This window comes from Camellia sinensis, chromosome 6 (genome assembly GCF_055761805.1).
Source record: "Camellia sinensis isolate YWXY chromosome 6, ASM5576180v1, whole genome shotgun sequence".
In the NCBI taxonomy this organism is placed as follows: Eukaryota; Viridiplantae; Streptophyta; class Magnoliopsida; order Ericales; family Theaceae; genus Camellia; species Camellia sinensis.
This window is the reverse complement of record NC_138966.1, coordinates 126,965,314-126,984,845: the sequence shown is the minus strand read 5'-3', so window position 1 is coordinate 126,984,845 and position 19,532 is coordinate 126,965,314. Positions and strand designations below refer to the sequence as shown.

The following is a 19,532-nucleotide window of genomic DNA, read 5'->3' as shown; positions in this document are numbered from 1 at the left end:
GCGCCAAAGCAATGGCATGAGAAATTTGACAAAGCAATGATGTCAAATGGATTCAAAATTAATGAATGTGACAAATGTGTATATATTAAAAACACAAACAATGGTTATGTTACAATATGTCTTTATGTGGATAATATGCTCATCATAGGTAGTGATAATGACATAATTAAAACTACCAAGAAAATGTCGTATAAACATTTTGACATAAAGGACATGGGAATTGCTGATGTAATTCTTGGTATGAAAATTACCAAAACATTAGAAGGATATGCTTTGCCACAATTTCATTACATTGAGAAAATACTTGATAAGTTTAGAAAAAATAATGATCATCTTGCTAGAATACCTGTGGATGTTAATTTGTTTTTTTTCTAAGAATGTACAGGAAAGTATTTCTCAATTAGAGTATGCCCAAATTATTGAAAGCTTAATATACTTGATGAACTACACTCGCTCGGATATAGCTTATGCAGTAAGTAAATTAAGTAGATATACGAGCAACCTATGAGTAAAACATTGGAAAACAATTATAAGGGTTCTAAGATACCTCAGATTTATTCGTAACATTGGGCTTCATTATACTAGATATCCAGCAGTACTTGAAGGATACTGTGATGCAAACTGGATATCGGATACTAGAGACTCAAAATCTACCAGTGGGTATGTCTTTACTCTTGGTGGTGCGGCTGTATCTTGGAAATCTTCCAAATAGACTTGCATTGCTAGGTCTACTATGGAATCAGAATTCATAGCTTTATATAAAGTAGAGGAAGAAGCAGAATGGCTTTGCCACTTCTTTGAAGATATTCCAATATGGCCAAAATCGGTGCCTGCTATATGCATACATTGTGATAATCAATCAGCAATAGGTAAAGCATAGAGTCATATGTATAACGGTAAGTCACGACACATTCGTTGTCAACATAACACCGTAAGACAACTACTCTCTAATGGAATTATTTTCATTGAATATGTGAAGTTTAAAGACAACATAGCAGATCCACTAACCAAAGGGTTAGCAAAAGAATTAGTTGAGAATTCATCGAAGGGAATGAGCCTTAAGCTTATTAAGTAAGAGTTACCACAACGGCAACCCAACCTAGTTGACTGGAGATCCCAAGATCTAGGTTCAAAGGGACAACCGAGTTGTGTATGACTTAAAAGGATCACTGGGAAGTCAAACTCCTACCCATTTCCATGATGAAATAGTGATGTCTGCAGGTAAAATTTTAATGATTCTTATATCTAGGTAAATCTAGTGGAGTATGGCAGAATACTTTTCATAAGAATCACCTATATGAGTATGAATTGGGCCGGTTCTATGAGATTTGTGAAGGGCTACAATTCTATAGAGCACTCATGAAAGACTAGGTTGTTCAGGGCCAAAATAAACACAATAGTGAGAACTAAACTGTGTCTGATGACATACTGTGTGAGTTCTATTGTCTTGGATTACACAAATGACTGAACAGTTCAAGACATCATGTTCACTAGTTAGCTAGTAAATCCAATAGTGTCTCACAAGGGAAGGTTTAAAGCCAAAAGCTACCTATCATTTGCAGAATATTTCCAATTTTTTTACTCTTTGAAATTAGATCATGTTGTTGCATTTTCTCTCCGTCAAATTCTATTCATGTGGGGGATCGTTAGAAAATTTGGTTTTTATAGGCTTATTATGGGCCAACTTTGAGTCCAAAATTGAGTGGGTCCCACACGTCTTTTGGGGTGGGTCCAAAAATGTGACATGTTCCTTGCCGTATAGTAAGTCACACGGTGAAGACGGTTCATCAAAATCATTTATGAGTGAATGAGAAGTTGACGTCGTTTTCGAGTTTATGGAATAGGAAATTCAAGAATTAAATGTGGGTTTCCTTGTAAGGCTTGTCCCACATTGGAAACTTAAGAAAACTTATGTGTGTATATAAGTTCTAGCTAGCAACAGTTGGGTTGGGCTCCAAGGGACACCCCAAGTTTGTAAAAGGAAGGAGTTATGGGCAAATGAAACCTTGGCTAAAACCACCATGCGCGTTGCCGCCACCGTCAGTTCCACCGGTCAACCAAGCCGGGCGCGATTGTGGGTCGGGTCGGTTCTAATATTAATTTTTTGGACAAAATTTATCTTGAATTTTTTCAAATTCTTGCAGAAAATTATTTAAATTTCAAATTGTTTTTAATTCAAAATTGAATTCAAAATTTTGTCCAAAATTTTTGCCTCTTCCAAATTCCACAACAGATTCATAACTGCCAGAAATTGCCCAGTAGTTCCCAGCAGTTCCGGATAGGTTTCCAGACAGATTCAAATCTGAAACTGCTGCAAACCTGTTTGAATTTTAAACTTTATCTGTTCAAAACAGTTTCATACCTGTTTGGTTCAAAACTGTATTTGTTCGGACATTTCGGTTTGTTTATAAATACCAGCCATTTCAACATTCTTTTGCATTCGAAAATAATCTGGAAAATTTATTTTTTCTGTCCAGATTTTGCTTTATTGCATATATATTCTTCATATAATTTTAGGAAAAATTCAGAGAGTATAGAGCACAGGTTTGTTCGCCGTACAAATTATTTGGAGTGCTACTACAATTTGTGAAGATTATTGTATACTGAGAGATAGACGCCTTTTATCTGTAAGCATTGTAGCGAGGCGAATCTGTCTTAAGGACAGAGTGTCACACACTCGACTTGATCTTTTAAATATTTATTCGGTTCGGTAAAATAAATTCTATAAGTAATTTATTTATTTTTGTTTGATTTTTTTCAAGTTATTTATTTTACACAGAAGATTGTTCCAACATGAACTCAATTAGGCCATCTTTTTCAGCATATTTTAAGCAAAAAGAGCATAATGAAAAAAAAAAAAAAAATCGGGTTGTTTTCTTTATTTCACAAAAAACCCAAAGGGAGAACATAAAAAAAATACCAGAAAAACTCTATTGCCTAAACATTAGTCTGTTGACCACAATTGAGTGGGACATAAGGTTTAGTTTGGTTTAGGAATTAGAATGCTGTAAAAACTATGAAAATAATAAGTTGAAATATGAGGCAGTAACAGATTTCACCTCAAATGAAGCAAGCACTTCTGGGGATGCAAGGGACTTCTTAGTCTGTAGAAGGGGAAACATCTTTAGTAGAGGCGCTAAATTTCTCTCACTCTTGTAAATTTTCCCCGAGGCCAAATAAATTGGAGTATTGTTGGCAAACGCCATACCCCTAAGCATTATTCCAACCTATGCAGACAAAGAAAAACATATGCAAAGAGAAGAATTGGTTATTTGGCGAGATAGAGGACTACATGCAAGTCAAAGTATCAACACTATAAGTGTGCGTACCAGATACCGCACTAGATGAAAGTGGATCAGAACTCCACAATCAACTGGACTCTTCAGGAATTGAGGTCCTGCAACAAGAAACATCGTAAGAGCTGCCCGGCCGGGGTTGGCCGGATAACCCCTCCGGTGTGGGAATGAGTGATCAGAGAAGAAGTCAGGTGCCCTCTAAATGCAGAGGGTTGAGTTTTAGTAAGTAGGGTTCAGTTTAGATTCATTACCTTCAATGTGAAGTTCATATAGTTTATATAGAACTCTTTGCTTGTTTCCCAAGATGGTTTCATAGAGCTCTGGTGCTACTAAGTTTCCTTTTAGCATTACCCAAGGTGGGGGACCATTTGGTAGTTGTCAAGGGGTGTATATACTCATTGTAGTCATGCTGATAACAAACCACATTCCTGTGATTTAACTATTTCCGTGATTCTAGGTGTAGGGGACCAGCTGAGGTGGCAACTTGCACATGCATGTACTCACAGCTTCTACGTTTCTCTGAAAGGTTCCCTCAGCTCGGCACCCTTGCGCCTCGGCTCGGCCCTTTGTGAAACTACTATAGAGATGGGCTGGCCCATTTGGATATCTTTGTATGGATTCGGCCCACTTCGGTTCTGATGATGGGTTCGGCCCATCAGTTCAGCTCATAGATTGAGTCCTGTAGCTCGGCCCAGCCCCATATCGCGGTTGGACTGGCCTTTCCACTGAGAGTTGGGCCCAAATGCTTAAGGACTTGGGTGGACTATTTGTAATGGAGTTGGGCTTAGTTGGCTTCTCCTTATGTTCATCTAACCCATTTGGATTTGGGCTAAGAAGATCGGATCGGCCTAAGGCTTGAATTCGATCCATTTCATTTTTAGCCCCTTCATTTGCTCCCTAGCTCGCGCTAAGGTTCTCCTTGGGGGGAGCTATTGTTCTGTACTCGAAACGTCGCGCCGTTTCGGATCTGCCCCAGTTCGGCCTTGGTGACGGTTCAATCCTGACACACATCCCCTGCATGTGTCCTTTCATGGTGATACATGGCGGCATAGGATTAGTGCGCAGAGATAGTGCGCCGATTCCATAACGATGGTCGTGCTTCATGTACCTTCACGCCGGCTGGTGCAATAAATGCTCTGGGGTTATCAATCCAAAACCCTTTATCTGCTTTCAATTCTTTTAGAGAGTTCAAAAAACCCTTTCTGTTTCTCTAAGCCAGTCTCGTCGGTGCTCTGTTCAGACGTTCCGTTACTATTCTTATTTCAGCGTTGCTTGCTCACCACTGCTGCTCTGATCTCTGTAAGTTCGCTTGTGATTCTTCTTTTTCTATCTTTTTCTGTTTTGATCGTCTTATTTGGCCCTTGCACCATTGTCTCTAGAATCTTGTTGTCTGAGTTTTGTCTCTATCCCACTAGGTCTATTATTTAATGGAGAAGTTCCGCTCATTAGTTGATACCCTTGAGGCCATGGCCATGTTTCGCCAAGACTATAATATCCCTGATGACGTGACCCTTTTGTTGGCAAAGGTTGATACCGAGCGCATAGGCACTAGGAGTACTGTCGCCTTTCCGATTGCGACCATTGTTGAGGGAGGGGTTCGGTTTCCCCTTGACCCTTTGGTGCGCTGATTTTTGCACCAAGTTCAACTTACCCCTATGCAGGTGTCTGTTAACCTGTTCCGTGTTGTTTGCGGTGTGTTCGCTCTTAACAAGCGGTTGGGTTTGAATCTTGACATCTGGGACATTTTAGGTTGCTACACTCTTTCACGCAACAAGGATCACAACACGTACTACCTTTGTGTTCGTTCGATCGATTGCCATCTAGTAATTGGTTTGCCTGATTCAGACAAACATAATGATGATTTTCTGCAAGTTGGAGGTAACTGGGAATTCCCTGCTAGGACTGAGTTCCAGTCTGAATGGATGCCCCAGAAGGATGGCTACCCAGGTTCGATTCCTTTTTCATAGTGTCTTTTGTATTTCTTGCCTTGTTTTTGAATGTTGCTGTAATGTTGCCCTTCTTTTTTGCAGAGGCTTCCCGTTTTTAGCGTAGGCCGAACATGGAGAACACTGAGGCCATCAAAGCTGTTTTGAGGTACAAGAAAAGGTTCGCGCCTGAGCTATTGGATTACCAAGCGACTTATCGCTCTACCATTCCGAAGAAGGCGAGGCTGGCTGCATCCCTTGTAGATTCTGACACTGAGACTGATACCTTCCTTACCCTTCTAGTTACGAATCGCCGCCGAAGCCAGGGTGTAGCGTCTGAGAGGACGCCCTCTCCTGTCCCTAATTTCGCAGGGGGTGGGTCTATGTCGAAAAGAAGAGTGTTAGTGGATTTGGAGGCTGAGGTTTTTGGCTCCTCTGATGCTTTGGAGGCTCCTTTGGTGAAGGTCGAAACGAAGAGCCTCATGGATGTGAAATTGGAGGTAGGAGCTTTTAGAACTCGTGCTACTGCTACCGAACCCTCTACTTCAGTTGCTGCAAGAGAGAAGGAGAGGAGGAGGGAGACTGACAAGGCGGTAGTAGGAGAAGCTTCTGAAGATCCTATTGAGGATGAGCCGTTTGAGAAGTAGGAACCGCCAATATTGCATCAAGGCAGACCCATTTCTACTTTTGATTCGGTTGTTGCTTCCAAAGATTTTGCTTTTGACCTGACCAAGACCCTGTTGATGCTGGTGGACATGGCTGATCATAACGGGCCCCGCGATATTCTAGTTCTGAAGGGGACCCTTTAGATGATGATTGCTATAAGTGTGTTCTGTTTGTTTTTTTTTTTTTGGTGTTATGCTACTGTTTTCTTTCCTTTAATGCTTTGCAATCCGTCGTAGTGTATTCAGAGGATGTATTTGTCCATCACCAGAGCGGAGGAACTGGAGAAGGCCTTACTGGAGGCCGCCATGAGTACTGAGAGACTGACAGTGAGCCTGGAGGTCGAGAAAGAAGGACACAAAACTATCGAGAGGGAGGCGTTCTGTCTGAGCAAGGTTGTTACTTCGGCTGAAAAGTCAAAGGAAGCTGCCATTGGGGTACAAGCCCAACTCGAAGGAAAAATGGCAGAGCTGGAGGCTGTTATTGTGGTGATGGCTGCTGAACGTTCTGCATTGGAGGCCATGTATTAGTAGCAAGGTTGGGATGAGGCTGGGGCTACTTACAAAGAAGAGGTGCTAGTGCTGCGAGACAAGCTCTTTCTGAAGGGTTGGTCAAGCGCTCTGACTGCTGCTCAGGTTCTTGAAGGGTCTCCTGCTCAGGTTCTTGAAGGGTCTCCCTTGTTTCAGGATGTCCCTGTTCCATCGAGGTCTGTGGGACTAAAGACTGCTGTTGCCTCTGCAATTCTTCTGGCTAAGGTTACCCCGACAACTGATTCTGCGATCAAGACTCAAGAGAGCGATGTTGCCAATGAAACAGTGAACGTTGAAGGGGGTGGAACCCTGGAGACTAAAGCCGTGGGAGATGTGGTTAAAGAAGCTTCTACTTCTCAGGAAGTTGGAGCTGCCTCTACTTTTCCTTCCCAAGACGGCCTGGACAAGATTGTGGACGCTGCTCCTGAGGTTCCTTTTGTTGACGAAAGCTAAAGTCTTCTATGAAATGATTTGAAGTTTTTGTTTTTTCTCATTTTTTTTTTGTTTTCATGTTTCTGATGTATTGTGGCTCGGTCTTCCTGATGAGTTGTCTCCTTATATTTGCCAAGACAGTTTTCTTCTTTTTTGTTACTGTTTGTTAGGCCAGCTGTGCCTTTATTGGATGATGGGATTTCCCTTTCGATTTTGCAATTTGATGTTTTCTTGCTTCTATGTCTGAAGGCTATCTGTATTGTTTGCCCCTAGCCGAACACTGCTAGGACCTCAGGGCTGAATAGATGCTCGGTCTGGTTAAAGAATATGGTGCATGGCTGTGCTTGGTTAATGAAAGAAGAGGGTCTCACTTAGGTCCATGTTAGTTTTGAAAAACAATTGTTTGCCCCACCTAGAGCTGAGTAAGATTGGTACTGAAGACTGTGTTATTTTAGGCAGAGCTGCTTAAATCTGTTGCAACTTTGATAGCATAAGTGTATTTGAAGGAGGTGTCTTACTCGGGCCCAGGTTGGTTTGAAAAAAAAAATAATTGTTTGCTCCCACCTGGAGTTGAGTAAAACTAGTACTAGAGGTTTGCTCCTGATAGAGTTTAGCCAAGTTTGTTCCAACTCTGTTTGCACGCAGCAATACTGAAGTGTTGATGCGATGATACTTAAGAAATTTTGTGGACTCAGAGATGTTTACTTAAAATATGTTAGTGCAGTTTCCACCAAGCAATTCCACTTGGCTAAAGTCCAATTTAGTTGCCAAACATAATTCCACCAAGCAATTCCACTTGGCATGTTTGAGTGCTAACTAAAATTTAATTCTGTTTAGTCATTCTGAAACCAAGTCCATTTGGGTTAAGACCAAAGCTGAGTTCGTTTGATACACATCAAAGCTAATTTCGTTTGATAAGCATCAAAGCTATTTCCCTTAGGTGAACACCAAAGCTAATTCCGTTTGATAAATATCAAAGCTATTTCCGTTTGGTAAGTACCAAAGTTAATTTTGTTTGATAAACATCAAAGCTATTTTCGTTTAGTGAACACCAAAGCTAATTACAAAAATTTGATAAATTTGAGAGAAGTGGGGAGGCATTGGTATTGGTCAAAAGATAAATATCTTTACATTCTGATAGAGAAATTGAGGTATAATTCTATTGATAGTATTTCTTGAGATTTGCTACATTCCAGGGCTAGGGTATGGCTCTGCCTTTGAGATCCTCTAGGTAATAAGCTCTATTTCCAGCAACAACTGTGACTTTGTACGGATCTTCCCAGTTAGGCCCAAGTTTTCCGTCGCCAGGCACCCTTTTGCAATGCATAACTTTCCTGAAAACCAATTCTCCAGGTGTGAATTGCCTTGGAAAAACTTTTTGGTTAAAACTTTTGATGAGTTGCTGCTGATATGCTACAAGTCTGATCAGTGCTGCTTCTCTTCGGCCTTCTGCCATATCCAGTGCTTGTACAATAGCTTCCTTATTACCTGTGCTCTCAAACAGTTCAGACCGGAGGGTTGGGAGACCTACTTCGAGTGGGATAATGGCCTCCATTCCATAAGTTAGGGAGTAAGGTGTTTCTCCCGTTGAGCGCTGTGCTGTGGTTCGGTAAGCCCATAGTACGTGGGGTAACTCTTCGACCCACTTTCTTTTTGCAGGTTCGAGCCGCTTCTTTACTCTGTTGATGATGGTTTTGTTCAATGCTTTTGCCTGACCATTACTTTGTGGATAGCCTGGAGAAGAGTTCCGATATTCGATTCTGAGGTTGGCACAAAACTTTTTAAAAATCTTTCCATCAAGCTGTGTTCCATTATTTGCAATCAGTACTCGCGGGATGCCGAAACAGACCACGACGTTCCTCATGACAAACCGCTTTGTGTCCGCTTCTTTGATACTTGCCATTGCTTCGACTTTAACCCACTTAGTGAAATAGTCGGTTGCAGCGATGAAGAATCGCCTGTTCCCAGTGCCTCGTGCCAACGGTCCGACAATATCCAGACCCCTCGGTGCGCTATTGACCTTCCACTAACGTGGCATCCACAAATCCCATCATGAATTTCGTAGAGAACATTCTCAACCAGATTTGGATGCACACATAAAAGATAAGGACCGAGATAAGAACGTCTGTATAGCTTCCTAGACCGTGAGACCCAGAACCGAGCTGACTTGTGTCAGATTTTGCTGGCTTCCTTTTTGTCTTCGGAGAGAGTGCCAGATTTCAGAAAAAGCAAGTATCAGATCCATCCAGCTTGGCTCTAGGTTACTGTAGAGGACTGGAGATGCAATGTTTGGTTCTGGCACGAACTTAACCCAAACTTTTCTAGCGTCTTTGGTATCTACTGATGAGCTAAGGCAGGCCAGAGCATCATCATGGCTGTTTTTGTCCTGTAGACACCCCATTTTTGACCGTCCTCAAGACTTGGACGTCACCGTTTGAACACTCGGTGATTATCCATGTTTGTGTTCGTTTGGAGTTCCCGGAGGTCTCGGCTCGCGCGCCTTGCCTCAGGATCTCCGAACTTGACTGTTTAGTGTCTGGTTTTACACCAAACACTTGTGTTTTGCCTTGGAGGGGCAGGGAATGCCTTGTGAGCCATCCCCACCCACCACCGGCAGTGGCTAGAGGCCATCGGCTGGTTTTTGCTTCCATCGGCACTTTTTATTGCCGGCCGGCACTTTTTGTTGCCGGTCAGCACTATTTAGTGCCGGTCGGCACTACTTTTGGCCAAGATGGCATTTTTGGCCGGCCGACTACTGTGCATCTGCTTTTGCAGATATTTTAAGACAGCTGTCTTGCTTTTGCTCCTCTCCATACACGTGTATGGAGGGATCTCCCTCTTATGAAGCTTGTCTTGTAAGCTTTACAAGACAAAGGCTTCTATATAGAGAGAGACTCTCTCTTGTTGCAAAAGGTTAGACACTTGAGACACTTGAGAGAGCTTAGACAGCCATTGTTAGGGTTTGAGTTCTAGGGTTAGGGTTTGATACACCTTATCTCTCTCTTTTCCCCTCTTGTGTGTGTTTTAGCGTGTTTAGTCCATACTATTGCACACAAACACCTAGTGTTTCACCTTCACTTAGCTACTGAGGTTCTAAGGGACTGATTTTGAAGTTTTGGTGTTGGATTCAAGCCAAGGAGAGCCATTGGAGCATCATTTGTAAAGGGGTCTTCAAGGGTGAGAATCTAGTCCCATTATTCCCCATTTTTGCATTGATTTTCTACCTGTCTTAGAGCTATTTTTGTGCTTATTGTATAATACAAAAAAGTTCTGTTTTTAGGCCCTCTTGATTGTTTATTAAGAGTTTTTTGTGGTTTGAGGGTGTTTGACCCCTCTTAGGCCTTGAAAGGCCTCATTTTGTGCTATTTTGTGCTAGTTTCGGGACTTTGGTGTTTGGGCCTCTTCACCACTGAAATCTTGAGGGATTTCAGTGGTGAAGATGGTGCCTTGAAGTCTCCAAAAGGGGAGGGCCACCCCCTCTCCTTGTTGTCCTTGAAATGGACCATTTTTGGCCTTTTGAGAGAGCATCATGTTGAAGTGTGTATTGACCATGTCTTGGCTGCTTTCCATGCTTAATATGTCATATTATACCTCTGTTTTTTGTTAGTTTTGGTACACCATGCATGCTTAGCATACCTACCATGTAATGCCATGTTATTGCCTTAATATGCCTTAGGTTGTTAGCCTTTCTTCGAGCGTGTTTTAGGCTTAGTCTTGTGAAGATTTTGTGCATATTTTTCCATGTCTTAGGTCTGTCCATGGTTGTTTGGGTCGGATTTGGCATGGTTAGTATAGCCCCTTTGCATTCCGGCTAGTTGGCCTTAAGCGTGTGAATGTATAGCATGACATCTTTGCATTGATTTGGTGATTTGGGGCCACCCTACATGTTATTTCAGTTCCAATTTCATGCTTGCGTGACTGCCTTGCATGCCTCTTTAATGCTTTGGAAGCATGTGTTGTATGCTCCATGTTTTGACCATCGTGCATGCCTCTAAATTTGAGCCACTTAGATGCCATCTAAGTAGTCCTTTGGCCTTGTTTTAACATGCTAAAAACCTGTTTTTAGTTGTTTAATGCATGCCATGATTGTTGTGATAAATGTGCTTCAAAGCTTCATGACTTGCCTCAAGTATTTGGACCGTGCTTGCATGCATTTGCTTATCTTGTTTAACATTATTGGACATCATTTTATAGCATGATTTTAGAGCTCATGTTGCATGCTAATCGTCCATGAAATCTCTTGTCAAGTGTGCTTGAATGTTGCTTGCTTAATGCTTGAGGTTTGGACCATAACATGTGTATGTGTGCATGTGTGTTTAGCCTCCATTTTTGGGCATTTTGGCTACTGTTTTTTGCCTTATTAGAGCTGCCCAAGTCCTGTATAAGTCCATCTTTATATCCATTTGCATGGTCCCATGTTTGCTTGTATGCTTGCATAAGCTTGTTGCCATGTCATGTTGCATCCTTAGCTTGCATGCTTAGGTTGCATTGTATCTTGCATGCATGCCTTGTTCCTTGACTTGATGATAGGAATTGGGCCTTGGTTTGTTTGATTGGTTTGCATTTCATTTGACATGAAAGTTGCATACTCGATTCTTTGGGCCATCATGCATGGAAATGCGTGATTGGTGGTCCGAGAATCGAAACACATGCCCCTTTGAGTCATTACCATGATAAGGGACATGGTTGGTGCATATATGCCTTGAATTGTGTTGCCATGCTTTGCCTTGCCCTCTGTTGCTGTCATTTGCAGATTCTGCAGGAACACTCTGCCGACCGGCAGTGTAAAGTGCCGACCGGCAATCATTTCTCTGCCGACAGCTTCGTTTTGTGCCGGTGGCCATACCACACTGCCGGTGGCAATTCCATTCAGCCGGTGGCACTCCTCATTGTCCAGAAAAGCAGTCCTGAGGTTTTGGCAACCTCTAGAGGAGTGAAGGAAGGAAAACAGAGGTAGCTCACGCATGGCGGCGCATTTCCCGAGGCGATTTACTGTTTTCTTAGTTTAATTAAATTTGCTTAGTTGATTAGGCAATTTGTAATATTTAATTAGCTTGCGTAGTTAATTAATTTGTAATATTTATTTGGTCCCTCCGAGTGAGGGCAAATTTGTAATAAGTGTGTGTGGGTGGTGTGTATGTCTTCCAATCTCCACTTCTTTCTTCCCTTTTATTTACCTGCTTATGATGGTAGATTAGGGCATCTTTAAAATTAGCATACCTTATGCTATGCATGCGTGCATCCATACATTTGTATTACATACATTAGGCTCGGTACATCACGCTAACTGCATCTGTACTTCAATTCACAAATTGAATATGTGGTAGTTGATCGCATTTCACATGCCATGTTTAGGGTTAGCCGAGCCTGCCTAGATTGCATTTTTGCATGTGATGCATTAGCCATTTTTAACATGAACTAGGACATGCATGTTTGCTGACTAGTTTACTGTTTTGGCACGGAGTACGATGTAAGTATTTATGCTTTAGCATCCCGCATGTGTGTGAGTGTTGCCATGACAGTATGCCTGCCATGCGGCTAAGTGCTTATGTGTTAAAATGTTTTAATGCCTGTGGGTGGAGGTTGGATTGTTTGGATTGGAAAAACTCGTTGAAATCCGTATTTTAGCCTACTTACGAGTAGCAAATTTCAAAGCACTTTTTCAAAACCGAACGGATATGCAATGCTTATTTCCAAATTAGGCAATCTAGTCTATACTTGTTTGCTGCGCGCATAACATAGTAATTCTAGACTAATAAATGGAATAAGAACACTTAATGTTTTCAAAATCGGATATCATGGTTAGTAGAGGCCGGTCTTCGCACCGGGCGAAAGGGGGTGCTCATAGCTGACCTTCCCCGATCGTACCTAAGCTCCCGAGCCGAGACAACTCCGGTGATAACGGATATGTGGCCTTCGGCACCGAGTCAGGGTTTCCTAAATTTCCCCATTAAAAAATATTTAGGTGGCGACTCTGTATCTGGCAAAGCAGTCCATGTTTGGCACTACTTTTTCAAAAATCTGTTTCTCAAAACGATTTGCCAGATTTGGACTCTTTGGTTCAGATTAAGAACCGCGACAACAAAATCGCGAGTCCGAACTGTAGTAGCATAAGGCCCCCCTCCGCGGGCGCGTTTACAGTTTCTGGTGACTCTGCTGGGGATTTTAGAGAGCTTGACTCGAACTCGTGATATCCTGTTTTGATTTCGCTTATGTGTTTCTTTGCATTGCATGTGCATTGGTGCGCCTAGGAACACAGTGTTTGCCATCTGCCATTCCTGAACGGTTTGCCGGAGGCTTGTCTTGTCAAGGCATGACCATAAGGCTGACCGGCTATGGGCTCTGACAGTATGGGAACACGAACCCCGGTTTTACCGGGGCACCCTTTTTGACCACTCGACCTAGTACATTTTCGGATCCATAGTGACCATTCCAAATTAGGACAGGCTGCTTACCCGATGTTAGGTTGTTTGAAACCGCTGTGTGCGTAGTGAAACCCTAGCTCCTGACAAGATAGGGCAGGGAAACCCTACCCCAACATAGGGGTGTTTTGGTTCTCTTTACTTGCTATGTGCTTTTAGAATGTATTTCTACAGGGAAAGTACATGTCAGTTTGCAAGTTTGAGTATCAGACCTGAGGACACCAGCATCAGTATCAGTTATGAGAATCAGTTATCCGCGGGTATCAGGGTTCAGTTTTCAGGAACAGTGATTTCTGGGAACAGTGATCAGCAGTAGGGTACAGTTGTTTGGCTACACCCGTGTTTGATCAGTTTGGGCTGAAAGGCTGTCTGTTTTTCCTTTCAGTTCAGAGAGTCGCAGAGTTGATACAGAATAGCCAGTGTCTCCCCTTTGCTGAGGCAGGATTTATGGCGGCACAGAATTCAGAAGAAATCGTGGTTATGGCGGCTGCATTGGAGCAGGGGACCGCTCTGCAGAGTGAGGCCAACACTGATGTCTCACATCCACCCAGGTCGCCTGTTGTGCACCAGGTCTGGGCACCCCAGTTATACCAGGCTCGCGAGACTACTACATTTGAGCTAATGGGGATGATAGGTGATCTCCAAAGGTCTGTGGCGGATCTCGCCTACGGAATGTCAGCTTCACCCCCAGCGGCACCGTATGCCGGGAATTTCATACCACAGGAGTCCCCGCTGCTGGGGCGGATTGTGATTGAGCTCAGCCAACCTGAAGCTGTCTCAAGCTCCGGCAATGACATGTCGACGACAACGGGGCTTCGCACTGAAGTAGCAACCCAAACCGTCCACCAAGCTGAGGCTAGTGGATAGAACAAGGTGGACACTGATCCCTATGAACAACTGTTGTGGGCAGTCGAGGCTTTGAAGGCCGGGGGGTTGAACAAGCAGCAAGTATTCGCAGTCGTGACTAAAACTGTGGATGACACTTTCCCCACTCCGACCGAGGGTAGTTCAAGTCAGGCAGAAAATCGGGATAGGAACCGTCATACCAGAACCGTTTCCTCCAACCCTAACCCTGCACCCAGGAAAAGTCAACAAGCCAAGCCTATACCAGCTACTCCCTTTGTTGGTTCATCCACTTCAAACCCCCGAACTTCGGACTATCTACCCCGAGGCAAGAGGGTCTTCACCCCACTCTTTATGCCTTTGTCTAAAGCTCTAGGGGTCCTACTCAGGAAAGGACATCTGAACCCGTTAGAACAACGGCCTCTACCCGATCCTCTCCCTCCAAAGCATGACCCGACTAAGTACTGTGCTTTTCATCAACAAACCGGTCATGACACCGACAATTGCGTCCGTCTCCGCCATGAGATACAAAATTTGATTGACAATGAGGTCATCATCGCACCAAGCTCTGCAAAGTCTATCGGCATTTGATCAGTGAACTTGTGGGGGATAATGTGACTATGTGATCGGGGGATGAACGACCTGCGGGCGGCACTCAGTTTACTCCAGATGTGGCGTTTGGCACGCATTGTTTTGAGCATTTGCGAATGCTAGTTTTGTACTTTCTGACTTGGGTATTGGGTTAGTCTTGTCGTTTTGTGTTGAGTCAGTCTTTTCATACTGAGTCAGTTAGGTCTGTCTTGTTGTATCAAGTCAGTCCTGTTTTGTTAGAGTCGGGTGATCCCGAGGGTGTTACCTTGGACATCACTATCTTGTTTCGCGTTTGTCTTTTTGCTTTCTCTTGAGTCTGTTTCTGCCTTGGAGCCAGTTATGCCAACAAATTTGAATAGAACAGCAGTGATTTTCACACTCTTGCATTTGCTTCTGCCGTGTGCCAGTTGTGCCAAAAGTTTGAATGAAATGACAGTACTCTTCGCCTGCCTTTTCTGTGCCTTCGATGTCATTGTAATGACCTAAGTTTTTCAAAACTTTTTTCGAAACATTGTAATAAAAACGAAGAGGAAGGAATTCCTCAGGTTTTGTAAAACCTGATCAATTGAGAGAAAGAGAGGCATGCTAAGCCCTTAATGATTGAGATCATGCTTGTTAATATGAGTACTGAGAAGGATCCTGGCTTGATCCAGATTGGTCTCACACTGTCTTCAGCGCGAGTGACTAGTCGCTTTCTTAAAAAATTTCAAAAAAATATTTTGCGCGATCCTGCGAAGACCTGTGTGGAATCGCTCTTGAGATTGTGCAGCCTAGGATCGCTCTCAGCCTCGAGACTTAACCCCTCATTTTCAAACCTTGGACTTAAATTCAGAATGGTCAATGGTCAACCATCAAAGGAAGCCTGTGTGGCCATTTTGAAGCAGCCCTCGAACAAGAGGCACCAAAGTCAGATCAAGAAGATCATATCAAAGGAAACTTGTAAAGCTAGATCAGAAGCACCCCTCGAACTAGGGGCAAAAGATGCCAGATTGTGCTCGAAGAGCCGAAGATGGATCATTCCACAAATCAATGAAGATCGGCAAGAACGCCAAATCCCAGAGGGAGGAAAGAGAAAGTATTGCTGAAGAACTACTGAGTTCCTATCCACAACACTAGGGGCAAATCCGGCCCCCATGGGATGGACTCCGGCATTGTCAGCGAACAATAGTCACTCTCCTGGATTCAGACGGATTCGAGATCTCAGAACCATTTGACATGGACAAAGCTACACTTTTACCCTTGAGAGGCTCGCTGGGTCGAAAACCCGGAAGGGCGACCCAGGCAAAAGTTAGAGCAAGGAAAAAAGGAAAAGAACAAAAAAGAAGAAGAACAAAAATGCAAAGAACAAAAAAGAAATGAAGAAAAGAAGAAGAAAACAGAAATAAAAAAAAGAAAGAAAAAAAGAAAAAAAATGAAAAGAATTGAAAAGAAAAGAAAAACAGAGCTCGCAAGGTTGAAAACCCGGAAGGGCGGCTTTGGCAAAAGTTAGAGCACAAAAGGAGAGGTTAAATACCCGAGTGTACCTTAACCCCGAACTACGTAAGGCTTGATTCTCATCTTTGGGATACGCAGGCAACTTCATTTCGAAGTCCAGCCGTAAAACACTTCAAAATCAACTGTGTCCATGTAATGGTTTTGATCATCTTTGCCTTCTCTGTATCCGAGAGTTCGGTTGTCATCGTTACTCTAAAGAGTGATTGCAATGTGCTGCGATGCTATCCAAACAAGGGGCAACTTTCCATTGCCATACGGTGTGCCGCGGTGCCATTCAAACAAGGGGCAACTTTCCGTTGCCGTGCAGCTCTTTTCAAGCAAGGGGCAATTTTCCTTCGGATCTGAAGTTGCGCATCTCAAGAGCAGGTTCCGTGCTTGTTGAGCATTGGCCGTTTGCAAAAATATTTTTTGAGAATTTTTACTGAGGTTGACTATTCTCTCGAAAATTATTCCATCTTTTCAAAAAACTGGACCATTTCTTGGACCCAAAAAGGAAAATTTTCAGTGCTCATAGCCTGACTTGCATGATTTTCAAATCAAAAATCGAACAAGCATGTTAATGAAACTCTCATATTGGTCAAAATTGTTTTAGTAGAAAGCAAAAACAAAAAATGGCCAAAATGATGAACTAGGGGCACAGTTGAGTCAGGTGTTCTGTCTTTCCCCCGTCGTCAACTACTCGCGGCACCCTACCTGCCAAGAAGGGCACAACTGAAGTCAACAGCAAAAGGGCCGAAAAGCTCTCTCATCCTCCAAGCAACGAGGTATCGAGCCAAGTGCGAAGCACGAGCTGGAATGGATCATGATATTCCACTTCCTCATCTGGACAAATCTGATCACATCCAAACTCCCCAACAAAGCATCGTCAACCGATGTCAGCTGCAAATTTGCTACACGCCCAGTTGTAGCGCAGCCCCTGTATGGGAGAAGCTCACTGTTGTGAACAAGATTGAGAATCTAGTAGAATACCAGCGGCAAGGGCCCACAATTTCTAGTTTATCCATCAACCACCCAGGGGAGGGATTGAAAAATGAGAGATTGAAGAATAGAGAGATGTGCGATGAGAGAAAAAGTGAGAAAAGGGCTTTTTCAGAAAAACAGAGCCTGAGGGCCGAGCGATGCGAGAATCACAAATGAGAAAGGGTGGGAAACAATACTCGGGGAAACAGGCTCCATGTGCACATTTGAGTCTTGTATTTTATTTTGTCTGTCTCGATTCTTGTTTTGAGTCGCTTCGAGTGTTACTCGATGTGTTTAGGTTGTTTACCTTTGTTTTTCCCTTGTCGAGTCGTTTTGGCTGTGGCCAGTCGTCGGCTCAATACCCGGTTAAGAACTCATTTCTCAATTTCCAAAAAATCATCTTGTGCTCAGAGTGCTGTGCCATTCTCCACATTTGTGCAAAACAGTATTTGTTCTTTCATAAAACTGCACCCCCGATAAGTGTGAACAGTAGAACAAGGACCTATCTGAAGCTATATAGGTTCCAGACTGCAAAGCAAAAGAAAAAGAAAAAATGAAAATTTGGAGCATCTTAGGGTGTTCCGACTTTGGCAAGATCCGAGACTGCATTTCAGGTGCACTTTCCCAGACCTCGCCATTTCTCTAGAGTATGAGTGTATCTCGACCCCAAGTGTAAGCCTGCTTCAAGACAGAATGGCAATTAAAGCAGCAGCAGATGTTATCTCTCGTCAATATAAACAGGGTGTCCCCTTTTGAGCTGAGCGATTGCCGAGTCCTCCGAAAGTTAAATCGGAGGCACCAGAGTACGTGTTTGATACCCTTCCATTGCATAGAATGCGCACTTTCGTATACACTTCTGTGACATGCGTGCCGCACATCGTTATGATTTATGCATAGAATATGCTTGCTTTCGATTCTGCATAGAATTTGCTTTCAATATTGCATAGAATATGCTCCTGTTCCTTGCATAGAAAATGCACCTCATTTGCATAGAACATGCATTCACTCGCACTATCTTGTGCACTTACACTTTGTATCTCACTAGCACTGTCTTGTGCATCTTGTGGTTGTATCTCACTCGCACTATTTTGTGCATTGCATTTCAATCGCGTTGTTTAGCGTGTCGCACTGTTTAGTGCATTTCAAATCAATCGCGCTGTTCAGTGTATCGCACTGTTTAGTGCATTTCGATCGCGCTATTTAGCGTATCGCACTGTCTTGTGCATTTCAAATCAATCGCGCTGTTTAGCGCATCGCACTGTTTTGTGCATTTCAAAAATCACTCGTGCTATTTTGCGCACCGCATCGCACTGTTTTGTGCAGTTTATTGTTCGCGCTGTTTTGCGCATCGCACTGTTTTGTGCAGTTTATTGTTCGCGCTGTTTTGCGCATCGCACTGTTTTGTGCAGTTTATTGCTCGCGTTATTTTGCGCACCTCCATCGCACTGTTTTGTGCATTTCAAATCACTCGCGCTGTTTAGCGCATCGCACTGTTTTGTGCATTTCAAATCAATCGCGCTGTTTAGCGCATCGCACTGTTTTGTGCATTTCAAAAATCACTCGCGCTATTTTGCGCACCGCATCGCACTGTTTTGTGCAGTTTATTGTTTGCGCTGTTTTGCGCATCGCACTGTTTTGTGCAGTTTATTGCTCGCGCTATTTTGCGCACCTCCATCGCACTGTTTTGTGCAGTTTATCAATTGCGCTGTTTAGCGCATCGCACTGTTTTGTGCATTACATTTCATTCGCGCTGTTTTGCGCACCTTCATCGCACTGTCTTGTGCATTTCAAAATCACTCGCGCTATTTTGCGCATCGCATCGCACTGTTTTGTGCACCTCACTTGCATCTTGCATGTATCCTATCGCGCTATCTTGCGCACCTTACTTGTACTTGTTAGTACATTGCATTGTTTTGAATACGAACCGGCTTCGCGTAGCGTATAAGTCCAATTTTCAAAATTTTGCATTCCGTGTGGCATACGTGTCACACTTGCATCATTTTGCATCTTATGAGGCATGCGTGTCTCATTTGTTTAATTTTGCATTCTGTGTGGCATACGTGTCACACTTGTATCATTTCGCATCTTATGAGGCACGCATGTCTCATTTGTTTCATTTTGCATTCCGTGTGGCATGCGTGTCACACTTGTATCATTTTGCATTTTATGAGGCACGCGTGTCTCACTTGTATCATCTTGTATCATGCTTCATTTGCATAGGCATGTGTGCCTCATTCTTGCATTGTTCCGCACATTGCCACGGTCTGGCGAGACCTTAAACACGCACGGTCTAGGAGACCTTAAATTCTTGGAAGGTGCGAAACCTTCAGCACATTGACGTGTGCAATTTGCATGCATTTTGCATCCTGGTCTAGG

At 43.2% G+C, this 19,532-nt stretch overlaps 1 protein-coding gene across 1 annotated transcript in view; it reads right to left on the bottom strand.

The window, feature by feature from the left end:
* Positions 1 to 19,532, bottom strand: part of LOC114289149 (O-fucosyltransferase 10-like) — a 49,072-nt gene that overhangs the window by 7,057 nt on the left and 22,483 nt on the right. Inside the window, exon 4 of the mRNA XM_082876424.1 lies at positions 3,060 to 3,227. Within this exon, the coding sequence (XP_082732550.1) occupies positions 3,060 to 3,227 (168 nt within the window). The remainder of the gene's footprint in view (positions 1 to 3,059; positions 3,228 to 19,532) is intronic.